General features: G+C 41.2%; 1 protein-coding gene and 1 long non-coding RNA gene across 2 annotated transcripts; one reads left to right on the top strand and one right to left on the bottom strand.

The window, feature by feature from the left end:
• Positions 1 to 3,299: 3,299 nt before the first annotated feature.
• Positions 3,300 to 15,742, bottom strand: LOC149091338 (uncharacterized). The gene is made up of 2 exons (XR_016196780.1): positions 15,512 to 15,742; positions 3,300 to 3,555 (listed from the first exon to the last, which is right to left on the bottom strand). It is a non-coding gene; the product is annotated as an uncharacterized LOC149091338 (long non-coding RNA).
• LOC108651160 (MIT domain-containing protein 1) lies at positions 4,344 to 5,359 on the top strand. The gene is made up of 3 exons (XM_018100635.3): positions 4,344 to 4,885; positions 4,952 to 5,151; positions 5,208 to 5,359. The coding sequence occupies exons 1-3, from the start codon at positions 4,520 to 4,522 to the stop codon at positions 5,350 to 5,352; spliced, it is 711 nt and encodes a 236-aa protein (XP_017956124.1). The 5' UTR covers positions 4,344 to 4,519; the 3' UTR covers positions 5,353 to 5,359.
• Positions 15,743 to 17,625: the final 1,883 nt, after the last annotated feature.

Here is a 17,625-nt window from a genome sequence, read left to right as displayed (position 1 = left end):
GGATCGCTTACGCACATGTCCATAAAAATAGATAGCTATATGCATACATATATACATGCAGGCACGCCGGATGTGAATGAATGTATAGCAAATGGGCGAGCAGGCGGAAGAGCGGCCGGAGGAGCACCTTCAGCTAACGCTCGAATCGGAGCCTATGCAACTAATTATAGGGCGCGTAACGGATTTTAATTATCGCACTGTGCGCGCTCGCTCAGCTGTTGCCTGGTTGAGTTTCCTTGACGTAATTGTTGCTGTTGCCATTTTCCGTTGCTCGTTCAGGCAGTGCAGAAAACGAGAGTATATAAGCTTTGTGGGGGCTCAGGGTTAATATTTGATAAGCTGACGATGGATAGCATTAAATTGTTGGTGTACATTTTTAATATATATATTAAAAGTATTTTATTTGTTTGTTTTTTTTTTTTTTTTTTTAGATACAATATACATTATATAACATTATAAAATTACTACAAATTTTATAGAAGTGGAGCTAAAGCAACTATTGACTACTCTTCGGATCTACCTAAGAATCGGATGTGCATATAACGATATATTTGTAGATCAATTAATCTATAGATATCTACAGCTCAACTGTGAAGCTCTACAACTGATCAAACCTACATCTATATCGAATTCAATTTGCATTATTTCATTTAGCATGCTTTGATTTTCAACAAGTATTGTGCAGTCAGTAATGCTGGGCTACAAGCAACAGCAAAACAGGGTCCAATAGTCTCGATTTTTTGTTCCCTGTTTGTGGGTGCAGGCAGAGTTCGTCGTGGACCTGAAGCCTAGGCACGCCCTGAACGACAGTTACAAACAGCCGGCTGTGGCAATCGATTGATTGTGGCCAAGCACGCAGCGCTTGGACAGGATAAATCAAGTTCCTGACATTTTCTTAGCCTCTAGCGTGCGTGAACTTCGTTAATGCAAGCAGAGAGCCAACAGCCCGAAACAACAAAAAGAACTGAAGTAAAAGCAGCAGGAAGAGCAGGAGCAGCAGCAGGCAACAGGCCTCATATAAAAGCCAATATCCAATTCCCAAACGCTGCGCGTAATGGACTGAAATCCAATACATAAATATGCATGAAATACACACACACAAACACACACACACACACACATGTGTATATATATGTTACAGACACAGACTCCAACGCAGATGTCAAGGAAATATGCGCCGTTTAGTCACAACTGTCAGTTTTCAATTGATTTGTCGAGCCATCCTGTGCAAGGGCCACGCTGTGTGCTGGGACTAGTTGGGTGTTGGCGGGGGGCGAGAGAGAGAGAGGATGGGGAGGGGTGGGTGCTTGGCGTCCATCAAAGCCAAAGCCAAACAAAGCAAATGTGAAAACATTAAAGCCATTTTGCTCGAAATATGAAATATGGCTGCGATAGTTGCCCACACCAGAAATCCTGCCCATTCGCCATTCGCCATTTCCCATTTCCATTTGAGTTGTGGCCCGCAGCTTTCGTCCTGCGAAACTTGTTTGCCAGTCATGCAAGCGAAGTCAATTTTCGTATCGTCATTGTTAACATCATCAATTTGTGTGCTTAATTTGGAAACTGACGCGCAACCGTAACAGGGGAGACAAAGGCCACGACCAGGAGCAGGGCCAGGAACAGGACCAGGACCGGGACCAGCAACAGAACCGAGAGCCAAGACCGCAAGCAACTAGGATACGCTTGGGCCAACGAGCACTCTCACCTTTAAGGAGCAACAACATAAATTGAGATACGGCTGCTGCTATTGTTTATTACATTTTGCACACACTTGACGAAAGTGCGGCGATAAATACGAAAGCAACTGATATATAGCCGCCAGGATATGAGCTGAATTTAAGGATATGAGTGGAGCGAGCACGTGTGAGTGTGTGTGTGTGTGAAGGATACGTCGAATAACGCAGGCCTTGGGGGCCACAAAATCAAAACAATTGCAGCTCAATTCAATTGCTCGCAGCACAGATGAGAATCGAGGCAAGGCGAGCCGCGTCGAGTCAAGGCGTGGTGGCAGGAGCCAGCTGTAATGGCGAGTGTCCTGGCATGTCCTGTTCTGAAGTTCATGATGTTATGATTTGGGCTGAACAGTTCGACGATTGTGTTACAATTTGTTACAGCTGTAAGGAAGCTGTGTCAAAGCTCTCGAGGGACTTTTTAGCCAATATAAATTTTGATCCTTCTTGAAAAATGGAAGCAAACATAAATAGCATCAAGTGGAAAACTGAAACGTTAACGAAAGGCGGGGCACATCGACGACATAAATGAGTGGCGGACTGAGCAGCACATTTAGTAGCAAACAAACACAAACACATACACACACACACACATAGAGAGAGACGCAGGGGGAGAGGGAGAGCGACAGAGATAGATAGAAGGCTACACGCACTGCGGCTGTGAAGGACACACAATGTTAGAGCTACCCATATGTATCTATGTGTGTGTGTGTGTGTGTGTGCGTCTGTGTTGCTTGTATTTGTAATAAAAGCGATGAAAATGGCAACAACAACAACAACAACAATGACAGCAGAAAGGAAAACGAAATGGCAAAATAAATTGAAAGAGAAACAAATAAAAATCAACGAGAAAAAGGCTGCGGAAAAAAAGGAAGCTCAGTCGGAACGAGCGTGAGTAAGAGAGATAGAGAATCGTAGCTAGTAGCAAGCAAATATTGAACGCACAACAATAATAGCAACAACAACAGCAGCAGCAGCAGCAACAGCGAGACACACACACGCACAGCAGTTGAAGGAAAATAATCGTCGATAAAAAGCTGGCGCCAAGATAAACGTAATATGAGCTAACCATTGCCCCGGCCCGAACGGCAGACCCGGACCCAGACCCTGGCCACGCCCCCGCCCCCCAGGCCATGGGCCCCTGTGGCAAGTGGCTTCGCACATCACACAGGGCATTATTGGGTGACATGTGAAGAAGCTCTCTAGGCTCTGAAGCCTTGAGCAGCAAACGGGCTTTAGCCCACTTGAATTTGTGTTTTACAAGATACAATTCAGTTAATTCCCAAAGAAAAGTTAGTCGAGAGTGGCATTAGAGAGTGGCTAAATGTTTATGCAAGCGAAAGAAAAAAAAACGAAAAACTAGAGATGCCTTTATCACAGATGGAGAATAATTTCGATATGCCGTAAATTGTTGCATACTTTCAGGCTGTTGAATAAAAGCATTTGATGCTTCTTTGAAAATTACGTATTTGTATATACACATATAACTTGACAAATAATCTTATAATTGAATCTAAATAATATTATAAATAACAAAACGATTAATTTAAATATCCTCATGCAGATAGATTAAATTTGCAAGAGTTTTTATATCATTTAAAACAAATATTAAAGTCTATTACTTGTCCCTTCGTTCAATTTGTGTGAGTGTGTGCGCTGGGAAGCATTTAAAAGCTGACGTTCACAGCTCCCAAATGGCTTAAAATTTATGACACAAATAAAAGTACTGGACAGCAGTCGTCACCCAAATGCTTCGAATTCGATTGGATGCGCAAAGCCACCGTCAGCAATGGTCCGCAGCCTCGCCCCCTTCGTGGTCGATCACCTGCCAATGCGCAAGAAATGAAAACACAAATAAATTAATATTTGGCTTAGTGAAATTCAATTTCTTTACGAGTATCCGGTGGCCGGCAGGGACAGAGCTGTGCGTTGTTGGTTTCTGGCTGCTGGCTGCTGGCTGCTAGCTGACGATAAAACGCTTTCGTTTTCAGGTAATTGGTTGTAAGTGGCATAAACATAAAACGAAAACTGAATATTTATGACATTATTGGACTGCTTGCCTACATAGCTAGATAGCAGCTCCCACAAATTCAAAACCCAACTGTCGGTGAGCCGCTTGATTATCGTTTCCGCCACAAAAACTACTTGCGATATATATTCCGAGTATTTCCGGAATGGAAATTTAGTTTCTGTCATTTTTAATACCTAATAATTTGCTACATTAAATGGTTATATTTTTTCATAATTACTGCTTTATAAAAATTAGAATTAGTTTCTTCTTTTTATTGTGACATTACAATGCCAACATCGATACCCAACAAGCGAACATATTTTAAAATTTCAATTGCTGTCGAAAACTATCGATGGTTATCGTTTTCACTACCCATTGCTATCTATTGACCATTTCCGGTATTTCTTTGCTGGCATATTTAGTGCTTAATTAATACATGATTGTCTATTTCAGCTGAAATTAAAAAGAGATTTAGTACTTCTGAAGAGCTTAACACTTTTAATCAGTCTTTGTCAATTATTATGCTACAAATCATTTAATTAGGTTAGTTTTCATAATTTGCGGATGTTTTCTTTTACAATTGTAGTATTCTAAAGAAATACTGCCACACCAAACAGCTGATTTCGGCCAAGCGGCGATGCTTGCTATCAAAACAAAAGTGAAATGCACCCGAACCGGGTCAATGGACAATAAATAAATATATTTATGCACATTTAAATAGTTAATAATATAGTGTGACTGCCATTATAATCTACTAAAGTGTTTAATATTTGACAAAATGAGCGACGCAATGCTAGGTAAAGCTCTCTTGATACGCGCAGTCGAATGCGATCAGAATGGTAGAATTTTGGAAGCCCAAACGCTTTATCAAGATGGCATTGCGCAGCTGATGTCATTTGTACACAGCGAACCGGATGAGGTGAAGAAAAAGGGGTTCCTAACTCGAATCAAAGAGTACATCGATCGAGCAGATGCCATCAAAGCGAGGGTAAATGGCAAAATGATGCTGGGCGAGGTGGTCACCCATCTGTCGATCGAAGAGAACGATACTGGCAACGATTACGATCAGATCTTTGGTCAATATATGACCGATGAGACCATCGAAATTATGCTCGAAGAGCCGTACTTAACACAAAACTATCAGGTGAACTCTTTATACTTATACAAGTTAACCAGCACGATAATATGAACATTTCCATGCTCGTCATAGTTTCAAAATCTTATTCGCTTCTTGGAGCTGGCTGTGACAAACTGCAAGCATTTAAAATACATTCGATTGATCACCAAAAAAGATGCAAACAACCTGGACCAGCAAAAAACTAATTTGGGCCAAATTAAAGCTGATCTAGAGCGTCGCCAAATCGCCTTCTATATCAAATACGAGGACACTTTGCACGATCGCAAAATATTGTAAGTAATATCATTTATTGCTTATGACATATCTAATCTACTGACCTTATTTATAGCTTGAGCAATGGCTATATAATCAAAATCGGACGTGGTCTGCACTTCTATAAGGCCTCAAATCCCATGTACTCCATTGGACTCACCAACTACAAATATAGAAAATGCCTGCAAACCGATGTCGATATATGGCGTACAAATAAATAACTACAAAGACAAACAATCTATTAAAATAAGAGAAAACAAAGTAATTTTAAAACACTTCTGATAATTCCAAAATACCGCTTTAAGAATTTGTAAGGTATTTATGCGTCCTAGTTTTGTCTTACACTTGCCTATTTTTTAATAAAGCTGTTTTGTACTCTTCGTTTGTAATATATGGGTGTGTTGGATTTCTACTATACTTTGAAAGTTAACAAGTTTTCAAAGTATAAATTCCATTTTAAAACATTTTAAATATTTAAATGTGATATATATTTTATCTTCTAATCTTTAAAAAATATAAAGTATTTCTTGAGTTTTATTTTTAATTTGAAATGGAGTTTGAATATAAATTATTAAATACATGTCATTTTTATACAGTAAAAGTTAGATACTATTAGAAAGCTGTATAAAAATCTTACAAATATTTATATATAGATATTTATAAACATATAATTATATAAAATGGCAATCAAGTTGATTCACACTGATTTCAATAGCTTCAGCTATATATGTATGAAGTTTAACTTTAAATTTTATGCTAAAGCTTTTTTCTGTGGGAATTTCTCTATGCAATAAATTATGAATACATATATATACATATATATATTATACATATATATATTATAGATATATATATATGGAGGCATTGCCTGCAGGGGCGTGGGTTTTTTTTTTCTGGCACACAAAATGTTTAAAATTCATAACTTCGAAAGCAAAGGCAGCTGCACAGCTGGTGAGCTGGCTTCGGTGGCTGAGTGGCGCACGGGCTGGCTGTCTTCTGTCTGCTGGCTGCTGTTTTGAATGCCGCTAACAGCGGGCGGCCAATGCAGTTGCATATAAAAGACAGAAACGGAAGCGAAACGCTGGATACCTCAGCAGCAGCAGCAGCAGTAGCAGCAGCAGTAGCAACTTCCATTGTCGCCAAAAAAAAAGGAATTGCAATGTGCTTAAAGCCAGTTAGCTCTGCGTCTACATCTCCTACACACAGCATCGCCTCGCAGTCTCTCCTTCGCTCAGCTTTGGCAGAGACATGTGCGTGGATAATTAGAACTGCGCCACAGTTGGCTGCACACGCTTACTTATTCCGGGCCTGGCCAGGAGTCTGGATACGTACACCCACCCATACACACTCACACACACACAATATATTTTCAATTTACTTGGTGGCATGCCAAGCATTTATCAACAGATGAAGGCAATTGTGTTACGCGACGGCCTAATAAATTGCCAGCCAGAGCTAAAAATGCTTTGCTCGCTTTTAAATTTTATGGCGCGTAAGAAGGGCATACACTAATGCGACCGAAAGCAACCCCCACATGTCCCCACATCCCCAACAGTTACTGTTGAATCCTGTAGACCATTTTGGGCTAAGCTGGCTATTCATTGCCGGGGATCATCTAAAACATGCAACAAGACAGCGGAGCGGTATAGGGAGACAGAGCCATTGCGAGAATTGCGTAGAGGTCCGGATTTTCCGCACTCTTGTGGCTTAACCTGACAATTAGAATCAGGTTCAGGTTCAGTTACTCTAAAATCACATCAGCAACTATAGATGCCATCACTTTAGTTCAACTGTATAGCAAATTACATTAACTTAAACTAAGGCAGAGGTTTCCACTCGAGAGTGCTCAACTAGAATATAACCAGTAAACCGTGCCGAGTGGCTATTTCTAGTTACAAATAATCTATATGAGATAAGATAGAACCTCTTGAAATATTCATTTGTTTCTTCTTCTTTCCGCTCATTACAAAGTAGCGATTGTATATATGTACATATGTTTATGCCTATGTACTATATGTATACGAATGATTACATGCCCATCCATTCAATCAACTTCATTAACATACTTGGTATCTTCTACAATTTGTTTTATTAATATACTACTAATAATATTTGTGACATATTTATTGCAGCTTGTCCCTTCTTCTTCATTAGTAAGCAAAACAAAAACACAATTTGTTCAGCAAGGACTCAGCTAGGACTGGCACGTCAGCGACGTGGAGCAACAGTTACACTGCAAATCCTTCGACAGTGTCTGCCAATTTGTTAGCTTGTGAATGCACTTATTACAGCAGCCAGCAGAGGCAGCAGACGACACAAAACACAAACAATATACAGTAGTACAATGCATAACCAGCGAATTAAAGGGGAAGCCACGAACCGAAAGCATAACTAATCCGCATCTTTAGAGCCACAACGCACACACGCGCACGCACGCCTGCACAGTGGGGCAAAAGCTGATGCGGAGTTGATGAGACGGGGGTGGGTGGCTGGGTAAGGTTAGTGGGTGTGGCACTTTTCTATTACGACAAGTACGTACGTAGGGCAAAGGATATGAGTGGTAAATGTTTAAGCGAAGTGTTTTTAGGTTCAGCACTTATGACATTACATTTTATGTGTGTGTGTGTGTGTGTGTGTGTATGCGTGTGTGCTCTCTCACTCTCTCTATTAATTTGCAATGGCTGTATGCCAAAGGCTCTGCGGCCCCCACTCCGTCTCCGACCCCAGCCCCAGTCCCAGCCACGCATCAAAATGCCTACGCACACGATTGTTGTGGCAAAGATTTGTGAAAGCGCCACGTAATTGACTTTGCTGCTGATGGTTGCTTGTCCTTGTTGTCGTTGTAGTTGTTGTCCTCGTTGTCGTTGTTATCCTTGTTGCTGCCGCTGCTGTTGTTGCTCCCTCCACCGGCAACTGCTGTTGATTGTGTTGCTGTAAAATTATCATAGTTGGGGCCCTGGTATATGTATCGCATTATGTACACATATACTTATGCCGATTTACGCATAAAACTTTGGATTCGGACTCGCACTCGGGGCGCAAAAGGACGAAAGGACGCAGGTCCAAGCCGAAGGCGAAGAAGAAAAGAAATATATTTATAAATAAAAATAAAAAGGATGGCGCCTTCCGAAGTAAACATTTTCATTCTTTTCGCTTTTTTTTTTTTTTTTTTTTTTTTTTTGAATACTCTATATCTATAACAATTGGCTTGGAGGGTAGATTGTTTACGAGAGGGGGAAACAGCTGACAGCATATATTGTTAGATTTGATTAATGTTTGGCAGTTCCAGCTTTAAAACCCAAACTTGGAAACACTTGTATTATAGAATACGAAAATTATTTCGTTTTCGATAAAGTTATAGAAATAGAAAACTAAATACTTCTACGACTAGGTTTTCATAAAAACTCTTGACTTTAAATTTGACTATTTTTCATATAGGATATCCTTTAGTCGCGCCCTCCCGCCTCAAGTACTTTAACTTGTTTTGTTATGTTTTGTTTTTATTGCTGCCAGCAGCATTGACTAGAACAACAACAGCAACTGGCAAATGTCCCACTTGTTACAAGACCCAGCTCCACTCTCTATGAGAAGGATTGGGTGGTTGGATGGGTGATTGGGTGGTTGGTGGGTCTACAAAATTGGGCCATAACTTTTGTTTTGCTACGTAAAATGGCGCCAAGCAACCTATATAGGCCAGACAGCATAGCAGAGCAGAGCAAGGCAGAGCAGAGCAAAGCAGAGCTGAGCACATAAAGTCGATTCTTAACTCTCGAACTACCAACGCAACAGCAATTCAAATCAAAAACGTGCCATCAATTGGACAGCCCCCAACTACAGGTTTTAAGCGCATATTGCGTATACGCCACATACACACACATATATACATATATGTATATATATTTGAAAGCAGGCAGGGCGGGTCAAGTATGGATCGCATCATTAGCGCCCTGGACCGCAGCTCCATTAAGACGCACCGAATGACAACTGGTCCAAGTCTCAGGCACAGCTCGTATATGAACTAAAGTGATTTTCAAATAATTGTCCAGCTGTCTGTATGCCAGAGCTGACGGAATAAGTTCAATTGAACCAGTCATTCAAAATTAGCTACTGAACTTAAATATTTCCACTCTTCGGTAGGACAAATAATTCATGGGCTGTACGATCTACTGAATTATTTAGTAGACTATGGACTAAATGTTCAATTGAACTATTGAACAATTTATTATTAAATGATTGGCTATTCAAACTTTAACTTTATCGACTCCCAGTATGAGCTTACTTGACTACAGCAAACGAGCTAATATTCAAATAGAAATTAAGCATTATGTGAACGATTTTAGTAAAACTGAACTAGTTAGTGTGGAGAATTCCAATATAAATCAATCGAATTCGAGCTCAATTAGTGCCCAAATACTTACAAAATGAACCATTGAACTTGTTCATTAGAACTTATACCATAATCATTCAAGTTGAGTCGAATATCTGCCACAGATTATGACTTGCAAAATGAATCATTGAAATTGAACTAGTTTATGTCAGCTCAATGGTCCAACTGTTGTCTGTCTCTCCATCTGTCTGTCTGTCTGTCTGTCTGGCACTTTAGTTGCCTTTGTTGTTGTCGTTGCTGTTGTGTTGCTGTTGTGTTGCTGTTGCTGTTGCCTCGTGCTTGGCTAGATTAAAAGCTGTCACAGGCCAAACAAAAGGCAACCGCAGCGCCAACAATTCACAAAGGATAAGCAACAGCAACAACAACAACAACATTTTGTTATTGTGCACGCTTTAGATTTGCAATGTATGCCGATTTATAATCAATCAATGTCAGCGCAAAATTCGAAGCGGGTGGCCCAAAGTGGGCCGGGTGGACGATTGGTCAATGGCTCAATGGGACGATGGGGCGGGGCTGCAGGGCAGCATATGCTAGCACAAAAAACAGGCGTTCATTAGGCTACAAAAGTCTTCACGTTCCGCCTTCCACTTCTCCTTCTACTCCTGCTACTCCTGCTACTCCTACTACTCCTTCAAGCAAAGCTCTGGCGCATTATAAATAGTGCGTGCATAATCGCCCTCAATCTAGGCATATTAAAAGCTCAACATAAACCCAACCACCTTCTTTATAGATCATTTTTAAAACCAAAACCAAAGCCAGAGTGAAAGCCAGCTATAAGCCCCGAGCATTCCAAATCGTTTAACGCATTAAGCGGGAATGTTAATGAGATAAATTATATACTATATACATTAAAGTTATATTACTTAGTTATTTATGTTAAGCATTTCAAACAAAATTAGAGAACTAATATATAGTGTATCAATTTTTTATATATATTAAAAATTAAAAATATATCTTTTAGAATCTTAAAAGAATATAATTTTCTATATTTATTAATAATTAAATTTTATATATTTCAATTTTGTTCACACACTTTCCCCCTCAAGAAATACTCTCCATATATTTTCGGTCGCCTACTGTAGGGAAGGAGATACTGCAGCCCTGAGCGATAGGCCTCAGTTAATTGTTAAAGTTGTTAAGAGGAGCTTTAAAGAAGCATAAACTGCTGCTATTTGTTTTTTATTTAATGAAGTAAAGATGTTTAATGACCTGACCTAAGGCTTTGACAGCGTTGACAACTTGGCATTAAAAGCCCGAAATTGTAATTTGAGTAATTAAAATTTTGATGCGATAATCGAATGGAATGGAATGGTACAGGTAACGGAACTTTCTATATATATGTATACATATATACATATATAGAGACTGCGTTTGTATGTATGGCGGCATAACCAGGCAGTCAATGTCAAGCCACAGAGACTATTAAATACACACGCAGGCACGCAAAAGTGCTGAGAAACAAAGCCAAGTCTAGGAGAAAAGGCTAAGGGAAAAGCTGATGCTGACGCTGATGCTGAGGCTGTTGGCAGGAGCAAGGAACAGAAGCAGAGGCAGCTTCCATAATTCGCTTGACGACTCTGAAATCGTGGGGAGTAAAAGCCATTAAAGTAACAACCAGGCACAGCACGTTTTTACGGCTCTCTGTGCGTGTGTGTGTGTGTGTGTGTGTGTGTGTGTAGGTGTGGATGGAGTGAGCTGGTCTGTAAAGGGGAAGCTGTTGCTATTGTTGTTGTTGTTGGTGGTGAAACTCAATCGTAAGCGCAGCAGCAGCATCATAAACGACGGCGTCGGCATTTAGAAAGCGCAGATATTCCTGTCAAAACGATAAGCGCGCCTTAACAGTAGCAGGAGTAGGAACAGTAGCAGCAACAGCAGCAGCAGGAGCTGACACTGGAACTGGAGCAGCAGCAGCAGCAACAGACAGGCTAAAGATGCACTACGAGAAATTGTGAAGGACTTTTAATAACAATTTGAGAATAAATAAAAAATAATAATAATAAATATATATTTGAATTTTATAAATAAAATTGTATTAGAAGATAATTAGACTATACAAATTAAATATAAAAAAAAAATTATATATCAAAATAGATCATTTAATTTATTTCATATTAAATATTGATTAAATATTTTATTTTGTTTGTTATTGCCTCTATAAGTTATTGGGCTATATTGATGCAACTTCGGAAAGAAGTTCCAGAATATATTTATTGCAATTGGGAAATACTCTTAAAAAGCCAAGTCGAATTCTAATTTTTTTGTATTCTAACTTTTCGCTTGTTAAAGACAAGTATCAATCATAATTGTTGCCTCGCCTTTGTCTATATGTACTATTCACTCAAGGTTTTCTCTCAGTGCAAACTGACAGGATTTTTATGCCAAGTGCTGAGCAGCGTCTTTAAACGTTTTGTGGCTAAAATTGCCGCTGGAAGAAGGGCTATGGCAATCGCCCACCCGCCACGCCAAGGCACACCAGGCCACACGAAGCCACATCGCACCACGGCTGCCTCCGCTGCTGCCGCGCTGCTGTCCTGCTGCTGGTGATGTCGCCTGTCTGGCATTGTCATTTATGTATCTATTCGAAGCGGCTTTCTTGCATTGCTTAAATGCCTTACGGTAATTTCATTCACTTACGTTCACATAACTTGCAGAACTCACGTATTCGCATTCGCAATCGCATTCGCACATTTTGAAAAAGGGCGGCATGGTGGCTGGGGGCGTGTTGGAGTCTCTCTCAAAGTTATGGGCGCGGCGTAAGGTGCGTAATGACATTCGTGTGATAAGCCACACGCACGCGCCTCCAGGACATTTACTGAGACAGCAACAGCAGCAGCAGGAGCAGCAGGAGCAGCAGCAGCAGAAGCAGGAGCAGCAACAGCGAATTTCAAATGCAGCTAATGAGGCAACGGCTGCGGCATTAACAACAAACAAATATGTACATAAATCTTTAGAGTTGGCTATTATTGTTGTTGCCTCAGCCATGGCCAAGACAATCTGGATGGCCGACCGAAAAAAAAAAAATATGGATTGCTGCCTAATCACCTACAGAGCTGGGCTATTGGTACAGCGCGCAGTAGTTGGGGGTCCACATTCACCTAAGCCGCACAAATCCCCAAAAATATTTCACAAGTTTATCCCCTTAGGTGGCATTTCGAAAAGTACAGCAAAAAGAAAAACAACGCAACGTATTGCAGTTGGCAATGATGGACTAGATGATACCCTTAATGCAATGTCAAGATGCAGCAGGGGAGAAATATTCCTAATTTATGTTTGATAAATGTCAAATGTTGATGATAATGCAGAGAAGCATGATGATATTGATGAGCAAGATGATGATGATGATGAGTGGGATGAGAGAGGAGCATGAGAATGATGATGGGAACGATAACATTAATAAAATTGATGAACTCAACCTGAGGAATATGACAATGATGAGGATGCTGAGGGTAATGATTAAGGTGACTATAATGATGATGATGGCAATGATATTTATACATAAAAAGTATACAAATCTTTTTCTGAATATGTTATATTAGAAATGGCAAAAAGGCGAGTGCCTAGGCAGACAACGGGACTGTCAAACATACAACATATATACACATATCCTCATCAGTTCACATTGATCAAGCATTTATATAGCCCGGGTGCTGCCACGCTCCATGCTAGCCAATAACAGATGCCATTAACTCATTTCTAATCAAATTTACGGCATATGGTCTTGGCCACGCCCCTGCCTACCTTCGGTAACATGCACTTGAACATAATCGGCATACTCAGTGGAGACGATTGGCCTGAATTAAGGGTATATGCCAAGAAGAAGAAGAAAAGAATAAATAATAGAAGCTAGAGAGAGACCAGCTCCATCGGCATCAGCACGTTAATCAAAATGTAAGGACACCCAGCCCCCCGGCCCAGCCAGCTCCGATCGCAATGGCAGCTCTCGGCTTCCAGCTTCCAGCTTCTGGATAACCGCATCCGTATCGCCTTCTGCAGACACTTGAGTCGAGGCCGAAAAATTTTAATGGCTCAATAAAAATGCCATTTGCGCTGGCAGGCGAAGGCCCTAACGCAAAAGAAAAACTTTGGCTTTAAAAGGTAAAAAAAATATAGAGAGTGTGAGTGAGAGAGAGGAAGAGAGAGAGAGAGAGAGAAAAGCGAAAACAAAGCTTAACACATTTCGCAGCCAAATGCTTATCTAATCAGCGTTAAGTAATCCTTGACACCTGAGATGCCCGCAGCCAGGTAGCCCAGATGCGCCCACACAGTCAGCCAGCCAGAGAGTCAGCCAGAGAGAGTCAGCCACCCACAGTCAACTTCCGCAAACGGCTTTCAGCTGTCAGAGCAGATTAATCTGCAATTGCCAAAGATTTCCGCTTGAAATCGAATCAAATGTAAATCAGCTGCAGCAGTTGCTACCCCAGTGGTGCTGGCAGCTGAAGCGTGCGGCGTGCGGCATGCGGCGTGCAGCATATGGGGCGTGAGGCGTGAGGCGTGGTGCGGCGGTTGAGTTGGGGGCTCAGTTGCCCAGAACTAGTTGCACATCGTTTATTGGGCATTTATTTTTGCCACCCATTTTGTTTGTGGCGCGCGCTTTATCAAACAGAAAATTTAAAAAACAAATAACAACAGCAACACCAGCAGCCTACAACAACTACAACAGCAACAACAATGAGAACAACAACAACTGCAGCCATTAATTTTTTATTGTTTCTTCGAAAAGCGATTTCATGCCTTTACACAGATTTTCCCAAACATTTAAAAGTGCGAAAAGATCAAAGCGAATTCCAATTCCAACTTATTGTCCCTGGCCATGCGCCCTCCCCCCGTTCCCTCTCTAGGTGCGGGCGAGACTGCCCCTAATCCGAATCCAACTTAACCCCCTTAGCTTTGCTTAACAAGCTGCGTCACCACTGCAATCGGCTGTTACTGACTGCAGCATGCGGGCTCATAGCTCAATCGATTGCAGTTCAGACTTGAGTGTGATCTTTGGTGGAGCTCTTGAATTCTAGAGATATGTATAAGTATGTATATGTTTCATTTCACTTTGAGCAGATGAATTATCTAAGATATAACAGCCTATCGTAATGCCAATCAATTTTGTACATATTTATTAATCCTTATACATATATTTCATCTATCTGTGTATTTATCAGCCACTTATGGATCTATGAATAAAGCTGGCATCCATTCATCTATCTAACTATCTATCTATCTATATATCTATCTATCTATCTATCTATCTATCTATCTATCTGTCTATCTGTCTATCTATCTATCTATCTAACTATCATATATCTATCCATCTATCTCTACCTAGTCTAGCCTCCAGCCACTTTCACCTTCATCTTAGTCATCTATACATTGCACAAAAGCCAATATACTCTTTATGCACTTGCTGAGCGAGCATAAAAACTATAAATCCTCTAGCTCCAGCACTAGACCCAAACCTAGCCCTGGCCCTTGTTATGCTCTGCTCTCCTGCTCAGCAACTCCTCAGCTCTGCTGCTTGATGATGTGGCGTATTTGCTTGTAAACATTTGACGAGTTCCAGCTTTGGCAAAACAAAAACCATATCATAATAATAATAGTAAAAATATTAATAGAGAGTCACAGAGGCAGCAACAGTAGAAAAAACTATTCAATATTTTAGGCCAGCTGCTGAAAGTCGGCCAGGACCTAGGCCTAGGCTATGGTTTCTGTACCCGTTACCAAATTAAATCAGCAGCAACTGTTTCCTCGACTTTTGCTGCTGCTGCTGCTACTGCTGCTGCTGCTGCTGCTGCTGCTAGTGCTGCAAACTGATTTTTTGCTAGCGTTGCCAAACCGCATATCAAACTGTCGACCATTTACCATTGGAGCTACAACGAGGTGCGGGCCGTGCCAAGTGGTTTTGGCTGCCTCTTGTTTTCATAACAGTGCCCCAACCCACCTCCCACCACCTCATTTGCTCCCTTCCCATGTATATGTATGCGTGTGTGTGTGGAAAAACTCACCCCGACTAACTTTTGACGCCACTCTGTCTGCCGCGCCACGCCTTGGCGGCTCTCTTCTCCGCCCCCGTCCGTCTCTCATCCACATTTCCCTCCTCTCTCCACTACTCTCCTCTTCATACGTCTGTACAAAAATTCATAGATGCATTTTTTATGGAATACCCTTTCGTTGAAGTCCCAGTGCCAAGCCTATCAAGCTGCCACAGACTTTGCTGAACGCTCGGCTGGGCGTGGCCACCACAGGCTTTATTCGTTATATAGATTCCGCCTCGATAAAGTGACTGAAACAATATAATAAAGAAATTCTCAAAATACATCTAAAAAAATTCTCTGAATATTTTCTTTAATTTCTAGAGTACTCACACTTCGACGTGCCAAAGTCTAAAGCAATATTGTTATATCGTCACTTGTATTGGGGGCAGGGGGGGGATCGGCTGCAGCAACCGCTGTATCGGGGGCAACTAGCTAGAGTTGTTTACACGTGCTTTTGATGCGATGCGTGTGTTCCGTATAGCTCGCGACTCCAGTGCCCCTTCGGCTCCCAACCCGTTCCACGTTCCATGTGCACTGCATGAAGTTTTGCGTACTCGATTTTTTTTATTATTATTTTATTTACATACAAACACACGCACACACAAACATGCTGCAACCGATTACCAAGTGCAGCAACTGTCCCCTCTCTATGCCCTGCGCTGCGTCTCTCTCTCTCTCTCTCAGTCTCCCTCTCTGCCTCTCTTTTTCCATACACATACAGCAGCCGACTGCCAAGTGCAGCAGCTGCCCTCTGGCCCCCTCTCCCTTGCTCTAACTTTTTCCCATGAAAATAAACACGAGCTGGTTCACGGCAGTCGCCAAGATGTCTGCGCTTTGCTTTGCTTTGCTTTGCTCTGCTTTGCTTACGCTCGTCTCTCCACCTGGGGGCGGTACGGAGGCGTGGCTGTCAGGATGTGCCAGGATGTGTTGCTTGCCTTGTTGCCGCATTTTAATAATGCATCGAAATGAAAGTGGCTGTCAACTAGAGATTTGACAGCTGCTTTGTCGCACGACAAGGATCGATGATGAAGACAGGTGAGATACGCACACACACACACACACACATAGTCACTCCCTCTCTCTCTCTCTCTGTACAAAGCTTACAATTAAACCTAGTGGGAATAACAGCTTTTGTTGTTCATAATTAGCTAAGCCATAAGGAAAGGTATAAATGGAGGCCCGCGCTCATTAGCAATCGACTCGACTCGACTCGGCTCGGCTCTATATATAAGTCATAAATGAAATAAATCTCCCAGCTCAGTCGGATGGCATAAACACGCTTTGAAGTGCAAATTACCCGCGGGGTCAGCCAATCGAACTCAGCTGGGCGGCGGGGCGGAGGTCGAGCACAGGAGGCAGTTAACAATACGCGGTCATAATACATCTTTGAAAATCTGTTTAATGGCCAAGCCGAACCACTTGAGAAGCTTTTGAAGCTGTCGATATTCTAAATTTAAACAAATAAACAAACACACACACTCACACACACACACAGAAAGGCACCTGGACTGTTGTTGAAAGTTTATTGTTTTTGAAAAATGAAAAGGAGAAAAAAACTATTTCTTTGCACCTTGAGCATCCGTTAATTTGCCACTTGAAAAGTGCAAATCTTTTGATTCATTGTCAGCAAAACAAATTGAATGAAGAAATTCGGCATCAGCGTTTTCTTATAGATCATATCAAACAGTGCCCCCAGCGCACGCCACCTGTGCATCGATAATTACCTGTGGCCATTTGATACGGAAACAATTAGCACCTTCCAATTAATACGCCTGATTCTCTAGCTGTTGTTGATTCTATAATGGAACTCTATCGATTTTGGATTGAATTTTGGAATAATTGAAGTAAATGCAAGTACTTTTATTATATACATACATACATGTACTCATATATGATTAAATATTGAATTTCCATTTCTGCTGAGCGCGTATCTAAAAAACGTCTATACCCGACTGCAAATCTCTCATTCATTTTGATATGCCTTCTATATTTTCAGCAAATGAAATGGCTAGACATATTAAATAGACTGGTTTGCAATAACAATTAAAATATATTTCTTTGTTGAATATTATGAAATGAGCATT

The sequence above is a fragment of the Drosophila navojoa genome, chromosome 4 (assembly GCF_054131105.1).
Source record: "Drosophila navojoa isolate 15081-1374.11 chromosome 4, UAZ_NAV_1.0, whole genome shotgun sequence".
In the NCBI taxonomy this organism is placed as follows: Eukaryota; Metazoa; Arthropoda; class Insecta; order Diptera; family Drosophilidae; genus Drosophila; species Drosophila navojoa.
Note: the sequence above shows the minus strand (reverse complement) of the source record. Positions and strands in the feature narration are given on the sequence as shown.